At 37.3% G+C, this 24,056-nt stretch overlaps 1 protein-coding gene across 2 annotated transcripts in view; it reads left to right on the top strand.

The window, feature by feature from the left end:
• Cenpc (centromere protein C) overlaps positions 1 to 24,056 on the top strand; it is a 57,157-nt gene that overhangs the window by 13,927 nt on the left and 19,174 nt on the right. Inside the window, exons 5-13 of one of the 2 annotated variants that reach the window (XM_052735296.1) lie at positions 1,649 to 1,748; positions 4,467 to 4,737; positions 5,598 to 5,807; positions 7,924 to 8,528; positions 9,997 to 10,170; positions 11,193 to 11,472; positions 11,931 to 12,077; positions 13,495 to 13,577; positions 21,617 to 21,670. In XM_052735296.1, coding sequence (XP_052591256.1) covers positions 1,649 to 1,748; positions 4,467 to 4,737; positions 5,598 to 5,807; positions 7,924 to 8,528; positions 9,997 to 10,170; positions 11,193 to 11,472; positions 11,931 to 12,077; positions 13,495 to 13,577; positions 21,617 to 21,670 — 1,924 coding nt within the window. Of the gene's footprint in view, positions 1 to 1,648; positions 1,749 to 4,466; positions 4,738 to 5,597; positions 5,808 to 6,391; positions 6,470 to 7,923; positions 8,529 to 9,996; positions 10,171 to 11,192; positions 11,473 to 11,930; positions 12,078 to 13,494; positions 13,578 to 21,616; positions 21,671 to 24,056 lie in introns of those variants that run through there. The other variant, XM_052735297.1, reaches the window with a different exon arrangement.

Here is a 24,056-nt window from a genome sequence, read left to right as displayed (position 1 = left end):
AAACAAGTGTTCATCATAATCATATTTTGTAAAATAGTTAAGGCAGGTTGCCATAACAGGTTCAACCTTGCCACTTGTTAAAGAAGCAGCATTATAAAACCCAATCTGTAGATTCCTGGCAATGGCTTGTAGCTGAAGTTTTTCTGTTTTCTGAAGTTATATTCTTTATAACTGTATGACCATTAGCTCAGGCTTATTACTGACTAGCTCTTACACATAAATTAACCCATAATTCTTATTTATGTTTAGCCACATGGCTTGGTACCTTTTCTCAGTTCTGCCTTCACATTTTGTTTCATCTGTGTCTGGCTGGTGACTCCTGATTCAGCCTTCCTCTTTCCAGAATTCTCCTTGTCTGTTTATCCCACCTATACTTCCTGCCTGGCTACTGGCCAATCAGTGTTTTATTAAACCAGTATACAAGAGCATTATCCCATGGCAATGGCTAGCCCATTAAAATTAATTAAGATTTAAATGATTAAGTATGCTGTGTTAACACTTTATTACATAGAGTGAATCTCTGAATATTGTCTTGTTTCATACTTCCTTTTATCTATTTTGCAATTTAATCTTAAAGACATCACTATGTATTTCATGAACTTGCTTTTTTTTTGTTAATATAATTGTTTGTGGTTTGTTGTAGCTTGAGTTTTCCTGACTGGCCCACAGTCAGGACAAATCTCTGACACCCGCCAGTCCCACAGCCACTCAAACCCGACCAAGTAAACACAGAGTCTTATATTGGTTACAAACTGTATGGCCGTGGCAGGCTTCTTGCTAACTGTTCTTACAGCTTAAATTAATCCGTTTCCATTAATCTATACCTTGCCACATGGCTCATGGCTTGCCGGCATCTTCACATGCTGTTTGTCATCCTGGTGGCTGGCAGTGTCTCTCTGACTCAGCCTTCCACTTCCCAGCTCTATTCTCCTCCTTGTCCTGCCTATACTTCCTGCCTGGCCACGGGCCAATCAGTGATTTATTTATTGACCAATCAGCAACACATTTGACATACAGACCATCCCACAGCAGTTTGTGTTAACTCTGGTGTTTGAACTGTTAGAGATATATAATGTTCCATAGTTTGCTTATGCCCTCTCTGTTCAGTAGTTCTTCAGTGTAAATATAACCAACCATCTTATTAAATAAGAAACACAGAGGCAATGCAGAGATGAAAGCCCAAGAGGTCAGAGCTAACAGCCTGACCCTTTACTGCTGCAGCTATCCTCTAGGGTTTGAATTTGAATTGAATTTTCTTTTTTTTTTTTTTTTTTTTTTTGAGAGACAGGGTTTCTCTGTGTAGCTTTGCGCCTTTCCTGAAACTCACTCTGTAGCCCAGGCTGGCCTCGAACTCATAGAGATCCGCCTGTCTCTGCCTCCTGAGTGCTGGGATTAAAGGCGTGTGCCACCACCGCCTGGCTTTTGCCATGGCTTTTGCAATGGCTTGCTGTTAGCTCTGACCCCCAGGCAATTTTATTTATTAACATACAAATAAAATCACATTTCAGTACAAATAAAATATCACCATACTTCAGTATACAGGACCAGCTGCTTTGTTGTTTAGCTGACTCCCCCCATTTTAAAAGCATGCATCTAATCAGAATTGACAATATAATAAAAGTACATCAATGTATTTCTTTGTGCTCAGTGCCAGGCATCACGTTCAAAATCAGTTCCGGGTTCTTCAAGGAGCAAAGAAGCTTTTCTGCAAGTTGCTGCAGAACTGAGTGAAGCTGCTCATGGATCAGGTTGGTAGTATACTCATGACAGTTAAAAAGCTGCCATGACAAAGGTGGTGACACCTTGTGTCAGGTGAAAAGATCAGGGTCGGACAAGGTCCGGTTGATTGTGGTCAGGTGACAGGATCAGTCAGGGTCAGACAAGGTCCAGTTGATTGTGGTCTGGTTGATTTTCTTCCCCCTTTTCCTTTTGCTTTATTCTGTGATAGATGCTGCTGGTTTTTTTTTTTTTTTATTTTTTTTTATTTTTTAATTTTACTTTTTCTTTATCTTTGTTCCAAATTAGAAGACTGCTATTCTGTTTGAGCTCATAGACTCAAAGATTGAAAAGAAAAATCTAATCATTGTTTCCATCATTTTGTTTCGGGAACTCTTGAACTTTTCCACAGCTCCATTGGTGCTCATAAATTTAAAAGAAATAAGCTTGTGTGTGACATGATTGCCCTGTGTGGCATGTATGCTTCTAACTGATCCCTAGATTATGGGCTTAAAAATATAAATATATACATTTAAAAATTGTTATTATTTGCATGTGCATGTGTGCACTGTGATTGGCATGCCATGGCATGTGTGCACTGTGATTGGCATGCCATGGCATGTGTGTGGAGGGCAGAGGATTACTTTGGAGCTGGTTCTCTCCTTCCACGTTCACACAGGTTCCCGTACTTGAACTCAGTTGTCAGGCTTGCTTGGTAAGCAGCTCTCCTCACTGAAACATCAGGCCAGACCTGAAATAATAATAATAATTATTTTTATTTTTTGAGACAGGATCTTACTATGTAGCTCTGGAACTCACTGTGGCTATCAGGCTGGCTTCTAACTCAGAGATCAGTCTGCCTTCTTCTTCCAGAGTATTATACCACAATGACAGCTGAAATTACATTTTTAACTATGTAACTTAACACTCTTTATTTTAATTGTAGAATGTGTGACTTTTAGCTGTAAGTTGCCTAGTTTCCTATTTTGATTAAACAACAGTCCTTTTCCCCCTAGTAGTACATATCTATAATAAGATATTAATTTTGTTATCTTTTGTGGGGCATCAGTCCATCTGAGATGGATTTTATATAAAGTGATATATTTCATGTTTGTTTTGTCAGATACATTCATTCATTAATCTATGCTCTTCTGAATTTATTACTTTTTTTGTATTGAATTTCAATCTAATTTAACACACTTTTGAACTTGGACCTCATTTGTTTTTTACTATGTCAATATAGTGTTACATTCCAGGTTTGGAGTATGTATGATTCAAAACTAACTATTTTCATTTATTCACCTACCATTCACAAAATGTTTCTCTGAACTTTCAGTTTTATTTGGTTCCTGATAACTTTGTTAAAACTCTAACTAGAATGGGCTTGATGTTGTAATTTTTGACAATTTTTATTTGTCTTCTTCAACAACATATATATGCCCTTCAAAATGCTAAAGCTTGAAGGGCACTATAAACTGTGTAAATGGATAACTAAGGTGTAGTAGAAAGTGCACATACAAATTATCTGACAAGGACTTTTCCTCCATAATACTTACCCCTGTCCCATAGTACAACCTGGCGCTTTGCTTCTCTGCCACTACAGGCAGAAGAGAGCCCCCATGGCCCATGTTCTAGACCTAGGGTTGGAGTTTCCCTCTAGTCGGTATGCTCTTACCTTATTGAGAGTATGTGGGTTCTTTCCTTTCCCTTTGCTTAGTGTCGGTTCTGGGTTGCAGACATCTCAGATGCCTAGTCCAGGGACAAATGGGAAGTGACCAGGAAACCCAAAGACCACATTGTGAATTGTTCCTTAGTCTTCTGTTTTCTATGTTGATACCCTAGTTCCTCTCAGGGTTCAGAGCCCCGTTTTTTTTTTTGTTGTTGTTGATGGGTGATTTCTAAGGAATTTAGTTTCATTAAGAGGTAGAAGTAGAGAAATGACATCTTACCACTGAACCACAAGCCCTTTTTTGTTGTATTTAATTTTTAAATCTGTGCATTTAAGAGCAATACATTAGTATGAATACTGTCTAGTCATTTTTCTTTGACATTGAAGACTGATGGTGATTTTATGTAAGTATGTATGTATATTCTCTGTATGTGTATATAGATACATGTATGCACACGTTATGTGTATGCCTGTTATATTTATAGGTATGTTCATCTAGCCACATACCTACATATATAAAGTGATATATTTCATGTTTGTTTTGTCAGATACATTCATTCATTAATCTGTGCTCTTCTGAATTTATTACTTTTTTGTATTGAATTTCAATTTAATTTAACACACTTTTGAACTTGGACCTCATTTGTTTTTTACTATGTCAATATAGTGTTACATTCCAGGTTTGGAGTATGTATGATTCTTATGTATACATAAGAGCTTACTTGCTCTTAGCCTGTCCACAGCAGAATTTCATAATTTCTCTGTTCTGCGTATTTTAGCTGTGTACAAACTGTACATTTCAAGACTTTGGGCATACATTTTGGAGTTTCTGTGTTTGAGGATTTCTGTGTTTTTATAACCTCAGATGATGTAGACATGTATATGCTTCAGTTCATTAATTTGGTATCAGAACTCTTTAAAATACTTAGGTATTTTAATTATAGGCCTTTGATTCTAAACTTAATGAAATATGTGTCTTCTGAAAGCTTCTTATTCTAACTATGGTTAATTTTTTAAAGTACATTTGATTTAAATACTGTTTTTAACTACTGAGAACTGTCACCACATGACTTTCTTTTAGTTCAGGCTAATGAAGTTCATCAGAAAATTCCGGCTAAAAGTACAGCGGACTCAAACAACATGTCAAGTAAAAAAACAAATGGTCACCACAGTGCCACCAATGATGACTTTGTCTTATCTGGTGGCTCCCCTGTGGTTCCTTTGGGTGCAAAAACGTCTAAATTGCAGAATGTTATTTCATCTCTTGGCCAAAAAAGAGTGGCTTCCGTCTTAAGAAATTCAGGAGATACAAAATCTTCAAATACAGACATTTCTCTTAAAACCAGGAAGAGGTAATTTTTGTCTGAGTAATAATTCTTAATTTTTATCCTTATATTGCAAATGCTAACTTAGCCTCTTATGTAGATTTGAAGAAAGGGGTTGAGGGGTAACATGAGAAGAAAACAAATGCTTTTTGCTTAGCTTTAGTTTTTAATTAGTCGTAAGAAAGGCATTAAAGTATACTTCAGAGAGATTGGGAGGTTAACGTTTCTAGAGTCTGTGGGAAAATGTTTTCTTTGTGGGGCTGGTGAGATGGCTTAGCAAATTAAGCCACCTGGTGTGCAAGTCTGGTAACTAGAGTTCAATCTCTGGAAACCAAATAAAGCTGGAAAGAGAAATCTGATTCCACAAAGTTGTCCTCAACGTCCATGTGTGTGCTGTGGCATGTGCATCCTTATTCATCATACAAAGTTGTCCTCAACGTCCATGTGCTTGTGTGGCATGTGCATCCTAACACATACATGCAGATACACAATAAATAAGACAAAGTTTTCTTTGTGATAGTAAGTTTTCTGTAATGTCTTTTGTTTATTTAACATTTTTTAGTTATCTTACAAAATAATAATTTTCACTGACGTTTTTATATACCATTGTGCATTGCTTACATTCATTCCACCCCATTATCTTTAACTTCTTGAAAGAAACAATTTATATTTCCTGCATATTATTTGTGATTGCAAGTTTGAGTATTAGGTTCTTTCTAGAACAACAGAGTACGGATGAGTTATAAACCCAGTTCCATTTCTTGGAGCTTTCTTTTTGCTTTTAGGATACAAACAATAGGTTATTTAAGATACTTTGTTATTTGGAGACCTTTGTTATAAGTGTAATTTACCTTATGGAGAATTTGCTTACCTTTTCAACCTTTCAGGTTAAACTTTGAAGATAAAAGTATTTTGAACAAAGCAGAAATAGAGAACAATGTAGTAGAAGAAGACAGCACATCAGAAGTACAAGAAGGGATAGCATCAGAAACATCTCAGAGAAGAGGACAAGATTTGAGCTGTGAAATCCAACCACGATCTAAGAAGAGTTTTTCAGCATTGTATTTAGAAACTGTCAAGAGGAAAAGTGAATCTAGGTAAAGTTATTACAAAACTGTCCTTTTGGACATTTCTTCTGATTCATTCTCTGAACCATATTTGGGTGTTCTTTGTTATTTAATATAGAAATCTTATTTTCTTTTCTTATTGACTTATAAAATTTTCATTAGAATTTTGTACAATGTGTTTTGATCATTCATACTCCTCCCCATTTATACAGCTCCCCAAACTCTTCCCAGATCTGGGCTCCTTCCTTCCCTACCCACACAGCTTTGTGGCCTTTTCTTTTTTAACATGTTAAAAGTCCATTTTATGCTGCGCATGTATTCTGGGATGTGTGACCTTCCCACTGGAGCGTGGTTTACTTACTAGGGCTACATTCTTGAAGAAAACCAAGTATCTCTCTGCCAACAGCTCTCAGTTGCCAGTATCCTTGGTTAGCGGTGGGACTTTGTGCCCACCTTCACTGGCATGAGTTTGCACAGGTCTTATGTATACTGTCACCACCACTGTGAGTTCATATGTCCAGCTGCCCTGTTATGTCTGGAAGATACTGTTCCTTTGTAGTCACCTGCTGCCTTTGGCGCTTATATTCTTCTCACTTCTCTCCCACAGATCATCCTTGATCATTTGATCCCTTGAGAGAAGGGAGTGTGATATAGATATCCCATTTAGGACAATCCACGGTCTCTAATTTTCTGTAGGTCTCTTTTTTTCTACTATAAATAGTAGCTTCTCTGTGAGGGTTGAGAGATACATTTATGTATGGGCATAACAAAAAGCCAATAGCACTTAGTTTAATACTATGTCCATTTAGAGAATAATAGTAGCAGGTTGTCCCCTAGGGCCTATGACCTGTATAGCCACAGGTGCTTGACCCCAATAGTGCTGCCTGGTATGGCTTTCATCTTGTGTAGTGGGAGCTAAATCCAGTCAGAAAGTGGTTGGTTACTTCTGGTATTCCTGCCATGATTGTACCAGTGAGTCTGTTAAGAGACTAGTCATTATTGTAATTCAGGAGTCACAGCTGGGTAAATAAGATTGGCCATGGAATAGTGTTGCTAACTAGCTTGCTCCCTGGTGGCTCGCTCAGCCTGCTTCTTAGACCATCCAGAACCACCTGCCTAGGGGTGGTACTGCTCACAAGGGGCTGGGCCCTCTCACATCAGTCACTTAATAAGGGAATGCTCCATAGGCTTGCCAATCTTATGGAGACATTTTTCTATTGTGTTTCCCTATTAGAGAACAGTAGCTGGTGTCAAGTTGATAAAAACCAAGCCAAACAACAACAAAACCCGTCAAACAAACAAACCTAACCAGGGCAATTACTAAATGTGTGAATTGCCTAAGATGTACAAATGTGTTCTTTTATGAATATTTTAGTAAATTTATAATTCTTTTATAACTGAGTATATGCAAGTATGATAATGCTTCCTTAGTAAAATAAATTCAGGGTTAGCTATGTGGGACTAGAGGGCTCTAGCAGGAGACAATGATTTGTCCTCATGACAACAGATTGTGTGGCATTGTCCGCTTTATAATAAGAGTCATCTTTCCCTGTTTTTTTAGCACTAAATTTCTTGTGCCAGTGGTACCCTAGTCAACTTCATTCTGAACCACTATTATTGTATAGAAATATCTGTGAGAATAAGCATGAAGTATTAGAACTTAAGCTGAAATTCTGTATTATAGTTCATTTATATGAATGATGATTACATTTCTTTTACTTACATCTGTCAGATATAAAAAGGATAAGAAGGCATTCAAGATCACTTATATTACTTTTCTTTTAAAATATTGGATGTGATGGCTTATTATATTTAACATTGTTAATGTTTTAGATGTAAAGAAATGCAGATATCTGTACAAATAGTTTAATCAAACATGGATAAGGCATGCACTCTTTTTTTGTTAGTAAATACGTTGCGTTATAATTATACAGTTGTAAATTTCAAGGTTTTAGCATGTGTATTGATTGAGGGGCATCAAAGTGGATGCCCAACTTTAAATTTCTATGATCTTAGTATTATAAAATGGAGAAGAAGATTAAGAGAAAATTGAGGAGACTTGTGATTTTATTTCCTGTAAAGAATATTCAGTAAATAAAGATGAAACTTCAGTTACTTTAACTGTTAAAATAATGTTTTGTTTCAGTTCCATTGTTAGACATACAACAACAGTTCGACCTCTTTCATCTCCTGCAAATGACATGAAATTATTAGAAGATGAATTTATTATTGATGAGTCAGATAGAAGTTTTGCAAGTCAACCTTGGGTGACAATACCAAGAAAAGGCAGACATCTGAGACACCACTCGCCAACTCCTGGAAACATTGTAACTGCTAAAGATAAGAAGTCAAGAGAAAAACCTGACAGTGTGTCAGCTGAGACTTTGATAAGTGGTTCACAGTCTCATAAGGCTCCCCCAATAGAGAAATCTCAGCCTTCTGTTGAAAACCTCCTGGGGACTCGTTGTACAGATGAACTGGAAAATGACTGTAGATCTACAGAAAATAAAATGCGTTCTGAGAATGCCAAAAAACCATCTGGAAGCAAAAGGACTGTAAGACAGCAGCAGAGAAGAGCATCGAAGCCTACAGTAGTTGAAGAGCAGCTTAATGTGCAACAGGGTAAAAAGGGGAAGAGGAACATGTCAAACATTGGCCAGGACAAGTCACATGTAAATTCAAAGAGAAATATGGAAGGCTGTGAAGAGGGGAGAAATGAGCCTGTTCCCAAGAAACAGATGCTGCCTGTTGGTAAGTGTTTATATTAATTCAGAGTAGGAGTATTTTATAGGTGTTATATTCCTCCTTAGCTTTGGGAGCTAGGCAAAGGAAAGCTGCCTGCAGATTCACAAGTCTTTTGGGGGTTCTTTTTGAGAATCTCTCTAGGTTTAGTTCAGTGCACAGTCAGTTTTTTGTTTTTGTTTTTAATTTATTGAAATAGATCCTAAGGCGGAAACACCCATGGAGAAGTGAAAGCCTATAAACAAGTTAATGGAGCGTTTTCACCTGCTAACATTTCTGTGTGTGTGTGTGTGTGTGTGTGTGTGTGTGTGTGGTGGGTATGTAGATTGACAGATAAACATGTATATAGGATGAAAGTAGAACAGAAAATAAGTCCCTACCCAATATTGCCAAAGATCTTTATATCTTCATAAATATTTTTGAGTAAAGACTGAATATAATGTTCTGATGTGTTGCCATACTGATTCTGATTTTCCATTTTTGTTACAAATTTACTAGCTTAAACAAAACACTTAAAAATTTTTTCCTATCTTATATAATTTTTAGGTCAGAAGTTTCACAAGATGGAAACAAAGATCTTTGTTTAGCTCTCTTTCTGGTGTGTCTGTAAGGGGTCTGCTCCTTACTTTTTCCATTGTGTTTAGGTACCCATAATCCTAGATGGTCCTTCTCCATCATCAAAGCTTAACAGTTTCTGCTGTGGCTGATTTCTCACTTTTCCTGCTATCATCCCAAGTTCTGTTTGATCACAAATTTTAAGGATACATGATTGAGCTAGTAGGGTTAATCCAAAGTAATCTCATTTCAAGGTTTATAATTTAGTTATACTTAATTTCTTCCAAAATTAGATTTCAAAACAATTAAAATGAAAGTCAGTAATTACCTGTTTTATTTTTGTGAAGTGGTGAGTACAAAGAAACAATGTTTTGTTTTTCAAAAGATACTCAAGCTAGGGAGATAGCTCAGTGCTTGTCTTTTAAGCAGAATGACCTGATTTTGATCCCCAGAACCCAAGTTAGAAAAATAAAGCTGTTGAGGTTTCCCACATTTGTAATACCGGTACTAGGGAGGCAAAGATAGGCAGATCCTTGGGGCTTGATAGCCAGTCAGCATAGCCTAGCTGGTGAGTTCTAGGCAGTAGCCCTCTCAATAAAACAAAGTAGAAAAAAATAAATAAAGAGAAGAGATGACATTTAAGATTGTCCTCTGGTTTCCATACATGTGCACCTATATGCATGTACCTGCATGCACATACACACATATTTCTCTTTTAGTTTATGACAGGCAATGTGAAGCGTTTATATTTAATTGACAGAAAACCAGAGATTGAAAACACATGGCTTTTTAAAGAAACTAATTTGAAAGTAGCTCATGAGATAAACATGTTTCTGTAATTGAATTTTATTTATTTAAAACCTGTTGTGAACTTTTGAAAACTGATATTTTGAATAGTTTTTGTGGTTTTTCTTTACATTAGAAAACAAGAAAAAAAAGCATAGCACCCAAAAAGATGAGGAAAAATCCAGAGAGAAATGTTTTTCTGGTGGGTCTAAGGACAAATGTGTGCCTGACGAAGTATCTGTGAGTGTCAGGAGAAGTTGTAGAATTTCTCACCATCCATCTGAGTGGTGGCTGGTAAAACCAGAGGAAGGTAAGTATTTTTATTTAAATCATCTTTGTTAAAAGCCCCCTCCAATCATTCTCTACAGGGTTATGTGTGACTTATTCCCATTATATAGAAAAATTTTATAAAGACAAAGTTAAATTGGTTCACCAACAGAAATATTGTCAGTTATAAAGTATAAATTTATACAGTATTCTGTGTGGAGGCATGGTCTGTGGATAAACATAGCCAAAGTTAGAAGTCCTTGTACTTAAGAAGGTTACATTCTATGAGGGAAAATAGTATAGATAAAATAATACATGTAATGATAGATGTTTAAAAATCAGAAGAAGAATAAAAATAAGAAAGAGATGGTAGGGAATCCTAGATCGAATTGAGTACGATTTTAGTACAAGATGCTATGGCTGGCTAGGTTGCTACAAAGAAAGATGATAAACTGAGAAATTTGGAATTACAGGAAACACTCAGATCTTAAGGATGCTATCTTAACCACTTTTCTGTTAGTGTGATAATACTCTGACAAAAGCAGCTTACGAGAGGAAGGATTTATTTGGCTCACAGTTCTAGAGGGGTCAGATACGGTGGCATCAGGAGGCTAGCTGTGCTTGTATTGCATCCGCATCTAGGAAGCATCTTTCCCCACCTGAATCATCCAGGATCCAAGATGGCAGCCAAGGAATGGTGCCACTCTCCTGGGTGTGGGTGGGTCTTTTCACCTTAGTTAATACAATCCACATGGCCTCCTTATAGGCATATGTAGAAGCCCATCTCCTAGGAGATTTAGATTCTTTTAGGTTGACAACACTTACCATTACAGATGGTCAGGGCAGAGCCAGAGAAAAAAATTAAGGAAGTTTATGATAGATTTAAAAAATCTAGCATGTCGTGTAAATACAATTGAAAAATGTAAGAATTTTTTTATGTGAAAACAGATTTAGCTTATGAAATTGTTATGTGTATTTATATGTAAATATAATGATGTTGGTATTTCAGTGAGCCAGATCACTTGAACAAACATGCTAATTTCAAATTGTCATTGAATCTTTCAGGTTCTGTTAATAGAAGTTCTTCAAGAGAAAATGAATCGTCAGGGGTGTATCACAATAGAAGAAAACGGGCTAAGAAAAATCAATTACCTGAGAATCCTGGCAAAAAACCTTTTCCATCAAAAAGACAGAAGACAAAGGGCAGCTCGAGAGCACAGAAGTCTTCAAACGTTAAGGGTTCTAGAGGAAGTGTTAGTCATGATGAAATCTCTGGTTCCCAGAGTGAGCCATTGGAAAACAACGAGGCAGACCCAACTCAGACGAAAAGTCTGGATATTTCTGGGTAATTTCTGTTGTATTTACAATATAGCTGTTGTTTTTCCCTCCCCTGTTGAGAATTTAGTAGTTGTCTGTTATGCAGTCTTCAGAGTAAGAATAAGCACTTGGTCAAAGCTGATATTAAATCCAGGCTCTGCAGTCAGCTAGATGACACCTAGGTACACTACCACTCTGAACTTGTTTCCTTGCTGTCACATTGGGAATATGAGTATCTGGTTGTGTAGTGCATGTGGTAGACTGTTAATGTCACTCAGCATCACTCTTATTCTCAGGCCAGGTTTGTACCGGAGTCTTGGTAGACTTCAGATACCTTTGTGGACCTAGTTGTAAACCTTAAGGTCTGAACATGATGAACTGATACTTGTTATAGCTGAGTATATATTGCATGTATAAACATTTGTATATTGTTTCTAGAAGAAAGAACTTTTGAAAAATAATTTTAACCTTTTTTTTTTCTCATAGACCTACACGAGGCTCTAAGTATCAAAACAGTATTATGACTTCACAAAATGTTCATTTAAAGTCTCATACTGGGAAATATACAAGTAAGACACCAATAGAGTCTAACTGGGATTCAGGCGAGCCTAAAAATTCGATTTGGGAAGAAAGGTGTGTATATAGTGTAGTGAAAATAGAAGTTACTCACTGTACTGTTTATCCATTTCTATGTTACTCCAAACAGAATTTTATTTTTGCTGTTGGCTTGCAAATGTGTGTTGCTTTATCCTTTCTGTGGGGTCAGAAATCTGGGCAAGGCTTAGCCAGCTGTTTGGGTTTGGAGGTGTCTCTCTGTATCTCTTTAATGACTTGACTACACCTGGAAGGATCCATTCATGGCTCATGGCTGTTGGCTGAAGGTTGCAGTTCTCTACTGTCTTTGGTAGTCAACCTTCACTTCTTGTCATGTGGCAGCTGACTTCCTACAAAGCAAATAACCTGAGAGAAGACAAGGGAAATCAAATACCTCTTAATTACTTAATCTTGGAGTTCTGTCTCTCATTTTTTCAAATTAAGGAATTTTTTATTTATTTTACATACCAACCACAGATCCTCCTCTCTTCCCTCCTCCCACCGCTCCAGCCTTCTCCCCCCATAACCCACCCCCTATTTCTTCCAACAAGGTAAGACCTCCCATGGGGAGTCAGCAGAGCCTGGTACATTTAGTAGAGGCAGGTCCAAGTCTCCCCAGCTGCATCAAGGCTGTGCAAGGTCTACACTCACTTTTATGGTTTCTGTTCATCAGAAACAAGTCATCACAAGTCCACACCACACTCAGGAAAAGGGAAGTAAGACTTTATCTTTTGAGAAGAAGATTGTAGCAGAATTTGTGGATGTATTGTTAAAATATTCACTAACACTGAACAAGTGAGATTAACCTGCTTGTTTTAGCTATGAACTGTTAAAACCTTTAAAAATGCAAGATTAATAAATTAAGCAAACCTCGGCTTTTGAAGGAGGGTTCTTTATTGTGATTAGGACTTGGAGAAGGAAAGGAACCTGGGACTACCATAGCTTGAGTCAACTATGATGATATGACTATATGTTTAATTTTATTTTTTGTAGATGGTTTCTTTTAAAATTACGATATGCTTGCTGGTTTCTGTTATTTGTGTGAAAGAAGCTTGCTATTGGACTTGACTAAATTCATAACTGATCCATGAATTAATTTAAAATGTTCTAGCTGAGCTTGGTAGTGCATGCCTAGAATCCTAATGCTCAGGAGGCTGAGGCAGGAGGATTGCAAATTCTAGACCAGTTTAGGCTACAATAAGGAGGCCCAGGGCCTGAGCTATCTAAGCTCAATCTCTTTCATTTATATAAATTTGTATTTGTCAGATTTGACTCAATTATGGGATCAAATCATAGTCCTTGCTTGATGCTGCATGGAAATACATTCTTGATGTATTACATCACTTTTAGTTTCATAAGAAAGAAACTGATGGCAGTTTTAAGACATCATGAAATTTAGATACACAGGGTTTTATATTATAAAAGCACAAATTTTATGGTTTATTTTATTTTTAAGTGGACCTTCCAGGTTCAAGGATCATTTAATGTCTGGAAGCAATAATTCTGACGTGGGTGATGAAAAGGACCAGGAGAGTTTGGGTAAGTTATTATTTTCTACTGTCTTGGTTTCTATGGCACTATGACTATAAAGTAAGGTATTCTGTGTTTATTTAAATGTTCAGTAATAGTAAGTGTGGATCTACTCCTGAGATTACTGCTGTAAAGTTGGAAATTGTTGAAATGGTCCAGATGGGTAAAGGCACTTGCTAACAACCTGACAACCTGAGTTCCATTCCCTAGAACCTACCGCACAGTAGATAGAGAGAATTGTTTCTACCATTGTTTCCTAGAACCTACCACACAGTAGATAGAGAGAATTATTTCTATCATTGTTCTCTGGGAGTAAATACCCTCTGCAACAGAATAAATAAACAAATAAATCCGTTAAACTGTAAGGAAGTACTTAAAGAAACAGTAAGTACATGTTGATGGTTACTGAAGGTAGATGGTCGATATATTGGATTCATTAGGGTGTTTTCCTTTTTTTTAAATAATTTTGAAACTTCATGTCTCAGTAAAGTTTTACACATTTTTTTTTTGTGCTTGAATATGAAGTTATACCTTTTTTGTTCCTAATTCACTAATTCTTTTTTCCCCCTATGTTTAGACTTATTTTATATATTTCTTTTTAAATTTACATCTTTCTGTATTCTTTTTTTTTTACTTTTTATTTGGTCAAGAAGCAGTGAATTTGCCTGAGTATAATTTTGATGTCATTTAATAGGTTTCCCTATAGTACTGTAATAGATTCTTTTAGAAATAGACTTTTTTCAAGTATGAAGATTGTTTTAGCTTTATTTATTTTATGTTTATGAGTGTTCTGCTTGCATGTTTGTCTGTGCACCACGTATGTGACTGCTGTCTTTTGAGATCAGCAGAGGGTATCGGATCCCCTGGAAGTGGAGTTATAGATGGTTGTGACCCATGATATGGGTGCTGGGTACCAAGTCCTGGTCCTCTGTAGGATCAATAAGTGGTCTTAATGCCTGAGTTATCGCTCCAGCTCCTTGTAATATAGTTTGAATTATAATAATTTTTCTGTTACCCAGTAGTTACTGAAGGAGCACATAGAGATCTCGCTGTCTAGACCTGGGGGTAAATCTGCCTCTGCTCCTTACTAGCTCTTATCTTGAAATTCAATGTTTGTAACTTCAGTTCACTTACATATAAAATTCTGGTATTGATTCCAATTAGTATTGCTGCTAGTCTAAGAAGCTATGTTTTTTTTTTGTTGTTGTTGTTTGTTTCTTTTACTGATAGTAAATTTTGGAAGGCAGAGTCAAGAGGAGTTCCTGACGACTGGGTTGGATATAAGAAATAAAAGGTGCTAGAAATAACTTTTAAGGTTGTTGGCCTACACATCTGAGACAATAGCATTATTTTTACCCAAATTGGAGACAAAAGGAGGAGCAGATATTTGGGGGGAGGCAGAGGAAACAGAATGGTAGATTTGAACATGGTAAGCTTGATATTGTTGTGACCGTTTGTATCCTTTCTGACTAGAGACTGTTAATCACTGGTAGAGGTGGAGTGAGTGTTCACTGCAGCTGGATGTGTGTTGGCTTCTCCTTGTATTCCGTATAACCCCTGTTTCAGACCTATCGGTGCTGTTACCCAGTGTGTAAACCCCCGGATGCACTGTAGCCTGCTTTGGCTAAAACTTTCTTGATATAATGAAATGCATTTTATTTACTTATTTTAATCTAACAATGTCTTGGATTTTGGTTTGATCCCCTCCCTCCCTTTCTTTTTTAACGGTACTAAGGAATGAACTCAAAGCCCTGTGCATGCTGGGCAAGCACTTTACCATCGAGCTATATCTTTTACATTCCTCTTCTCTTTTGTTTTGAAACAGGATCCTGCTAAGTTGCCCAGGCAGGCCTTGAGCTAACTCTGTAGTAGTCACCAGCCAACTTGCCAGACTTGACCTTATTGACCTTGCAGCCTGCCTCTGGCTCTGGAGTAGGTGAAATTGCAGGCCTACATCACCAGAACTGGAAGACTGTTGTTTCTGTTTTTCTTTTTTAATTTTTATTTATTTATGTGTTTTATGTATGTGAGTGTTTTGTGTGCATATACATCTGCACACCAGGAGAGTGCATCAGATTCTATGAGAATTACCTGAGACCACAGTTACAGCGACCTGTGATCAGTATCTCAGGAAGAGCAGCCAATGCTTTTAAACACTGAGCATCTCTCCAGCCCCATTTTCTATATTATTAATGTTTTTGTTGTATTTTTATTTCCAAGGGAGTTCTGGGGACTGAATGTAGGATCATGCATCCTAGGTAAAACCTCTTGTCCTCTCCACCTCCTCCTCCCCACCTGTCCTCCTTCCCTCCTCCCCTCCTCTCCTTCCCTCGTTTCCTCCCCTTCTCTCACCCCCTCCATTCTCGTGTGTGTGTGCGCGCGCGTGCGCACTTCTGTACATGTGATCTCTGCAGCTGTGAATGCACACGTGCAGATCAAGTTGATGTTGGAGTATCTTCCTTTTTTCTCTCTACCTGTTTTTGAGACAGACTCTTTTTATTAAATTGGAAGCTTGCTGTTTGGGCTAGACTGGTTGACCAGCAAGGTCTGGGGATGTACCTATGCACCATGCCCCACAATGCCTTTGGCCAGTGCATAGCTTTTAGGAGGGTGATGAGAATCCAAACTCATGTCCTTACACTTATGCAGCTGGTACTTCATCCACAGAGCCATCTTCTCAGCCCCTTACTTAAACTTTGTTAGAGAAGTGAAAATGCCTTACAAACAGCAGACTGAATTGTTACTTACTTAATGCGTCATCATTTAAAAAATACTTAGTTTTTGCTCCGTGGTATTATAGTAATTAACTATCATTTATTCTTATACTCAAATAGTGATCGATTTCATCATTTGCTGTTATTTTAGCTGGTACCTTCTTTTGTTATGAATCTATCATTTTTGGAATACTACCTTTTAGGGAGTTGGGGGATGTAAGTTGTTCCATAAGGTGTACTTTTAACTTTGGAATTAATTATTTCTCTGAAAACACTTGATTTATTTTGGTGGACTATGGCATTTAGAATCTAAGATCAGTGTTCTTATTACTGACATACCTTTGACTCTAGTTTTTTTTTTTGGCTAGGATAGGAAAACACACACACACACACACACACACACACACACACATACGCACGTACGCACGCATGCACAGACAGACAGACACACAGACACACGGTGGGAGGGTGGGTGGGAGGAAGACACACATGCACAGACAGACATACAGACACACACACACACACACACACACACACACACACACACACACACATACACACACACGGTGGGAGGGTTGGTGGGAAGCAGAGAGACTGAGACTCTGAGACTGACTGTATTTAACAGTTGCCATCTATCTTACTGCTGTGATAAAACACCATGACCAGTAGCAGCTTAGGGAGGAAAAGTATATTTCAGCTTGTAGTTCTACATCATAGTTCATCCCAGAGGGAAGGTAGGACAGGAACTCAAACAGGACAGAAATCTGGAGGCAGGAGCTGATGCAGAGGCCCTCCTATATTAGTCAAGAAAATGCTCTGCAGACTTGCCTACAAGCCAATCCTAGGCAGGCATTTTCTTGATTCAGATTCCTTCTGCCCAGATGACCCTAACCTGTGTCAAGTTGACAAAAACTATCCAGCACAGCAGCTATATATATATTTATATCTAGAAACCACAGATTTACATCTATGCCTCCAATTCCAGCACAGTACACTTTCTCTTTTCTGTTTGTATAAGACCTTTCTCAAATAGTAAGGACCTCATTCCCATTATTCTCAATGCATTCAGTTATCTATCTACCAGATAGTGGGAAATTTTTCAACAAAGACAAGGCATCTACTTATGTGCAGATTACATGGGAAATTGGATTGGAGTGGAGGTGAAGACAGCTTAATTTTTAAGATAAACTTCACATGTCATAATTAGCTTACAAGTCAATGGTATGTAGTCATCATTGGATTCTCTTCCTCTCAGGCCTGGGCAAACACTCATCTGCTTTTGATCTTCACAGATTTATTTAGTACAGGACAGTTCAATTTTATAGACATGAAAGTTTCTTCCAAATCAACAATTCTATTTTTGATTTAGTAGTCTCGAAAAAACAAAACAAAATTGTTTTCTGAAAGCTTGGACCAACTTTTCTGGAAAATGCGTGTATTTCAGTCAACATACTTAGATCATAAACAAGAAGTTCTCCAACCACTTGCTGCTTCATTGCTACCTCAAAACTCAGGGGCTTACTACAGCCATTGATTTACTTTATGTGGTTCTGGTAGTAGACTTGATTTGTCTTGGCAGTTCTTAGGAGGGTACATTTATGATTTGATAGTTAGATATGAGCTATTTAACTAATTTCTGTAAGTTTAATTGAACTAGATATTTGAAATGAGTTCCCCACTTCTGTGTTTGGCACCCATCTTGGATAGACAGAACGCTGTGAGCTGTCTCAGAATCTTTCCCTCTGTATGGCCTTTTCGTGGGGCTGTCTTGGCTTTCCTGAAAGCATGGCAATCTTGAGTAGTTGATAGCACTATTGTCTCCCCCCAAAGTTTGACTCCCTAATGGAATTTGCATATCTTCTTAGGATTTTGGATGTAATCACATTAGTCCCAGAAAGTAATTTTTGTGTGTTCAATTAGTATACCAAGTCACTCTGGCTGGCAGAAATTCAAAAAGGAAATGAAAATGTTGCTGAGGCTTTTCTTTTTGTTGCCATTTTAAAAATTTGAAATATAATTACATAATTCCCTCCCCCTTGTAATTTCAGTAAATCTAGAAATTTGTCCATTTCTTTTAGATTTTCCAACGTAATGGAGTATTTTTTTTTAAAACATTCACTTATAATATTGATTTCTTTGGTGTCTGTTATAATGTTTCCCTGTTCATTTCTGATTCTGTTAATTCAGGTCCTCTTTCTTTTGGCTAGTTGAGTCAGGGGTCTGCTAATCTTGTTTATCTCCTCAGAGATCCACCTCCTAGATTTGTTAACTCTTTTTTTTTAATTAAAAAAATTTTTTTTATTCATTTTACATACCACCACAGATCCCCCTCTCATCCCTCCTCCAGTTCCCCCTCCAGATTCCCCCCACCCCCTGCCCATCCCCCATCCCCTCCTCCAAAAGGATAAGGCTCCCCATGGGGAGTCAGCAAAGCCTGGTACACTCAGTTGAGGCAGGTCCAAGCCCCTCCCCACTGCATGGGGCAGGGGGAAGGCTTCTGATCATAGGTAATGGAACCCAGAAAGCCAGCTCATGCACCAGGGATGGATCCTAATCACACTGCCAGGGCCCCCTCAAACAGACCAAGCTACACAACTGTCTCCTCTATGCAGAGGGCATATTCTGGTCCCATGCAGACTCCACAGCTATTGGTCTAAAGTTCCTGAGTTCCTATGAGCTTGGTTCAGTTGTGTCTGTAGATTTCCCCATCATGATTTTGACCTCCCTTGCTCATATAATCCCTCTTCCCTATCTTTAGCTAGACTCCTGGAGCTCAGCCTGGTGCTTGGTTATGGATCTCTGCATCTGCTTCCATCAGTTACTGGATGAAGGTTCTATGATAAAAGTCTCCCAACTAAAAAAAAAAAAAAAAAAGCCCAGGGCCAGATAGTTTCAGTGCAGAATGCTATTAGAATTTCAAAGAAGAGCTAATACCAATACTCACATTGTTCCACACAATAGAAACAGAAGGAACATTGCCAAACTCTTTTTATGAGGCTGCAGTTACCCTAATACCCAAACCACACAAAGATGAAACAAAGAAAGAAAATTACAGACCAATCTCTCTCATGAACATTGATGCAAAAATACTGGTAAACCGAATCCAAGAACTCATCAAAAAAATCATCCATTATGGTCAAGTAGGCTTCATCCCAGAGATGCAGGAATGGTTCAACATATAAAAATCTGTCAATGTAATCCATCATATAAACAAACTGAAAGAAAAAAACCACGTTGATCATCTTATTAGATGCTGAAAAAGCCTTTGACAAAATCCAATACCCCTTTATGATAAAGGTGTTGGAGAGATCAGGAATACTAGGAACATACCTAAACATAATAAAGGCAATTTACAGCTTTCCTTCCTTCCTTCCTCCCTTCCTTCCTCCCTTCCTTCCTCCCTCCCTCCCTCCCTCCCTCCCTCCCTCCCTCCCTCCCTTCCTTTCCTTCTTCTCCTCTCCTCCTTTCCTTCTCCTCTTCTCCCTCCTCCTTCTTCTTTTCTTCTTCTTGTTCCTAGTTGTACTTTGTATTTCAGTAGTTATAGTTCTTCTGTTTTTGTTTTTTTTCCTACGGTCTCTTGATTATGCATGTTTCTCTGTTTAAAAATAGAAGTATTGTTTCCAGTATTCTCTTTAGAGCTGGTTTGGTGAACATGAGTTCTTTTAGCCTTTTTATATTATGGACCATTTTTTGACTGTGACTGATAGTTTTGTTGGGTTCTGTCGTCTAGGTAGTCACCCATGATCTCTTAGAACTTCTAGTGCATTGCTCTAGGATCTTCTGCTGTTCAGTTTCCATTGAGAAATCAGCAGTTACTCTGATGTGTTTTCTTTATGTCAAATGTGGTTTGTTTTCCATGTAGCTTTAAATATTATTTCTTTGTTCTGTATACTTAGTGTTTTAACTATGTATCTGTATGGGTATGTTTTTCCTTAGTTTGGGGACATTTTGTTTTATTATCTTGTTAAAGATCTGGTCTATCCCATTGAATTGGGATTTTATTCCTCATCTGTGGTGTATGTTCCTGCATATTCCTTTCCTGTGGATTGTTTTTTTAATTTCTCATATTCTTTGCTTTCTCATACTTCTACTTTGTCTTTGAGTCCTCATATTCTGTCTTCTTTTTGATTCATTCTACTTATAAAGATTTCTCCTAAATTTTCTTGTTGTTTTTTTTTTTTTTTTAATTCACCATCATTTCATCTTGAGTTCTCGTCAATATACACCTCTTTATTGAATTTAGTGTTTGAATCCTGGGATGTCTTCATCATTTTCATCAGCTTCATTTCTGTGTAGGGTTTTTTTTTTTGTTTTTTTTTTTTTTGGTGTCACTTAGGCATTTATATTCTTCAAGTTCATTCAGCTGTTTCTTCTTTAAACTCCTTGAATTCTTTGAAGTTTATGGTAGTTCTTTTGCACTAGGTGTCCTAAAGTTCATCTAAATAATTTTATTTTTAGAACTCCTCTGTAGGGCTGGTGGATTTAGAGGAAACATACTGTTTTGATTTTTCATATTTTTATTTTGTGATAAACTGGGCATGTAGACTTCATTCATTGGTTCTGTGTTTGATGTGGACACAGTAGGCTGGGACAGAGCATAGCACGTGGAAGCTGGATATGGTGTGGTGGGTTGAAGTATTAGGGACACAGAAAATGCTGGGGTAGTACATAGGATGTGTACCCTGGCCCAAGCGTGGAGGTTGAGGAGAGTATGGGGCTGGGGCTGGGGGCTCAGCAGATTAGTCCTAGGCACTGAATGTAGGATTATGGCTGGATCTGAGGATTGGGAGTGTGGCTGCACGGTAAACTAGGTGGACTCACCAGTTTGGGCACCTGTACAATGTTGGGACTCTGCTTCTTAATAAAGATTACTTGTGTATATGACGGGGGAAAAAAATCAATGACAAAATCTTTTGGTGTTTTAGCACATTGCTAAGTTGAGAACCTGGGAGTGATTTTACTATTAGAACTTTAAGAAGAAAGGTGTAGGTAGATTGTAGGTAACATTATTACATATTATTCCTAACCATTATGCCATGCATTTTTATTTGCTAGTGGATTATTTACCAGTCATGAATAATAGAGGTTTTTTTGTTAATTTTAATGGTTGTGCTCTTTAAATATGTTTGTTGTATCAAAGTGTAAAGAAATGTTGTACTGTTTTTTCCTTAGTTTGTATTGTTACTCAATGAAAAACGAAAGTATAAATTATATTTTCAGGTTTAAATTTTATTTATAATACTTAGTGAAAGTTGATCAGATAGTAATTTAAGTCAATATGGAATTAGCAGGCATTGTGGTATTGTTTATAATACTATCTTTTGTATTTTGCAGATTTAAGAAAAAGTTCTAATGTGCCACCAGATAGGAATATACATCACAAATTCGGTAAAATAATTTATTCTTACAGTATTTCCATTGAAGAAAATGGTATTATTGAATCTCTCTATAAACATAACTTAATTTTTTTAAGCAGGGAAAATATATCCCAATTAGTATTATATATTCAGTTCTCAGCATTTCATAGTGTATTATGAAATCTTAAAGTAGTTTTTTTTAAATAATTTATTACTTTTATTTTATATGCATTGGTGTGAAGGTGTTAGATCTCCTGGAACTGTAGTTACAGACAGTTGTGAGCTGCCATGTGGGTGCTGGGAATTGAACCTGGCTCATCTGGAAGAACAACCAGTGCGCTTAACTACTTAGCCATCTCTCCAGCCCCCTCAAAGTAGTTTTTATTTATATTTCCTTGATTGTTAAGGCTGCTAACCTTTTTAAAAGTATTTCTCAGCTATTTGTGTTTCATCTTTTGAGAACTCTGTTTAGTTGTGTACCCCATTTTAAAAATTGGGTTAATTTCTTTACTTGTTCAGTTTTTTATTTCTTAATATATTCTAAATATGAACCCTATGTCAGATGCATAATTAGTAAAGATTTTTCCCCCATTCTATTGACTACTGTTGTGTTCAAATTATGATGTCCTGTACTGTCCAGAAGTTTTTCAGTTTCATGAGAACTCATTTATTATTGGTCTTTGGCTTAGTTATTGTTCTGGTGCTGTGATGAAATACCATGAACAAAGCAACTTATAAAAGGAAGCATTTATTTGGGGGTTTGCTTACAGTGTCAAAGCGATGGTCCATTTCCACTGTGGGGAGCATGGCGGCAGGCAGGCAAGAATGGTGCTGGAGCAGTAGCTGAGAGCTTACATCCTGATCCATGCTCTGTAGGCAGAGAGAGAGCAAGATGACCTGGCATGGGCTTTTGAAACCTGAAGCTCAGCCCCAGTGACACAATTCCTCCAACAAGGTCACATCTCCTAATCCTTTATAAACAGTTCACCGAGAACCAAGCATTCAAATATATGAGCCTTTGAGGGCCATTCTTATTTAAACCACCATAGTCTTAGTCTCTGAGTGTCTTGCTCAGAAAGTCTTTTTGCTGAAAATGAGTTCAAGCTTTTTTCCCATGTTCTCTGTTAGATTCAGGGTATCTGGTTTTATATTGAGGTCCTTTTTACATTTGGAGTCGAATTTTTGTGCAGAATGAGAGATATAGATCTATTTTCATTGTACATGTAGCTATCCAATTTGCCCGTTTGCTGAAGATGCTGTCTTTTCTCCATTGTGTTTTTGGCTTGTCAAAACCAGGTGTTCATAGGTGAGTGGCCTTATGGCTGGGTCTTCAGTTTGATTCCATTGATCAATGTGTCTATTTTTATGCCAATACTATGCTGTATTTATTACTGTAGTTCTGTATAGTATAACTTGAAGTCTGGAATTGTGATAACTCCAGAACTACTTTTATTATTCAGGATTCTTTTAGCTATCCTGTTTTTTTTTTTTTTTTTCCTTAGTTTGTTTTGTTTTGCTTGTTTCCATATGAAGTTGAAGGGTGTTTAATTCTGTCAAGAATTGTGTTGGAATTTTGAAGGAGACTGTATTGAAACTGTAGATTGCTTTTGGTAGGATGGCCCCTTTTACAACATTAATCCTACAGATCCATTAGCTTGGGAGATCTTTCCATCTTCTGGTGTCTTGTTTCTTTCTTCAATGTCTTAAAATTTGCATTGTCTTTGACTGTTAGTTATCCCAATTTTGTTGTTGTTGTTTTGAGGATACTGTGGAAAGTACTGTTTTCCTGATTTCTTAGTCTTTTTGTCATTTGTATATAGAAAAGTTACTGACTTTTGTGTGTTACTTTTGCATCCTGCTACTTTGCTGAAGATTGTCAACGGTAGGGATTTCCTGGTGGAATCCTTAGGGTCTCTTATGTATAACGTCTTAGCATCTACAGATAAAGATACTTTGACTTCTTCCTGTCCTATTTGTATCCCCTTTATCTCCTTCAGTTATCTTACTGATATTTCTAAAATTTCAAGTTCTATACTGAATAGGTATGGGGAGAGTGGACATCCTGTCTTGTTCCTGATTTTAGCGGAGATGCTTTGAACTTCTCTCCATTTAGTTGATGTTAGTTGTGGGCTTGCTTTTAATTGGCTGTATTATGTTGAGTTATGTCCCTTGGATCTTTAGTGTCTCCCTGATTTTTATCACACATACACACACACACACACACACACACACACACACACACACACACACACACACATATACATATACATACACACACATATATACCATGCACATGTACACCTTTATACACACATCCAAACACACACTTATACACACATATATGCACATATACACACATACATATACACACACATATATGTTAGATGCTTGTTAAAGGTCTTTTCATGTAATGAGAT

This window comes from Peromyscus californicus, unplaced genomic scaffold, assembly GCF_007827085.1.
Source record: "Peromyscus californicus insignis strain IS unplaced genomic scaffold, ASM782708v3 Scaffold_13__1_contigs__length_99412109, whole genome shotgun sequence".
NCBI lineage: Eukaryota > Metazoa > Chordata > Mammalia > Rodentia > Cricetidae > Peromyscus > Peromyscus californicus.
This window is presented reverse-complemented; position numbering and strand designations above follow the sequence as displayed.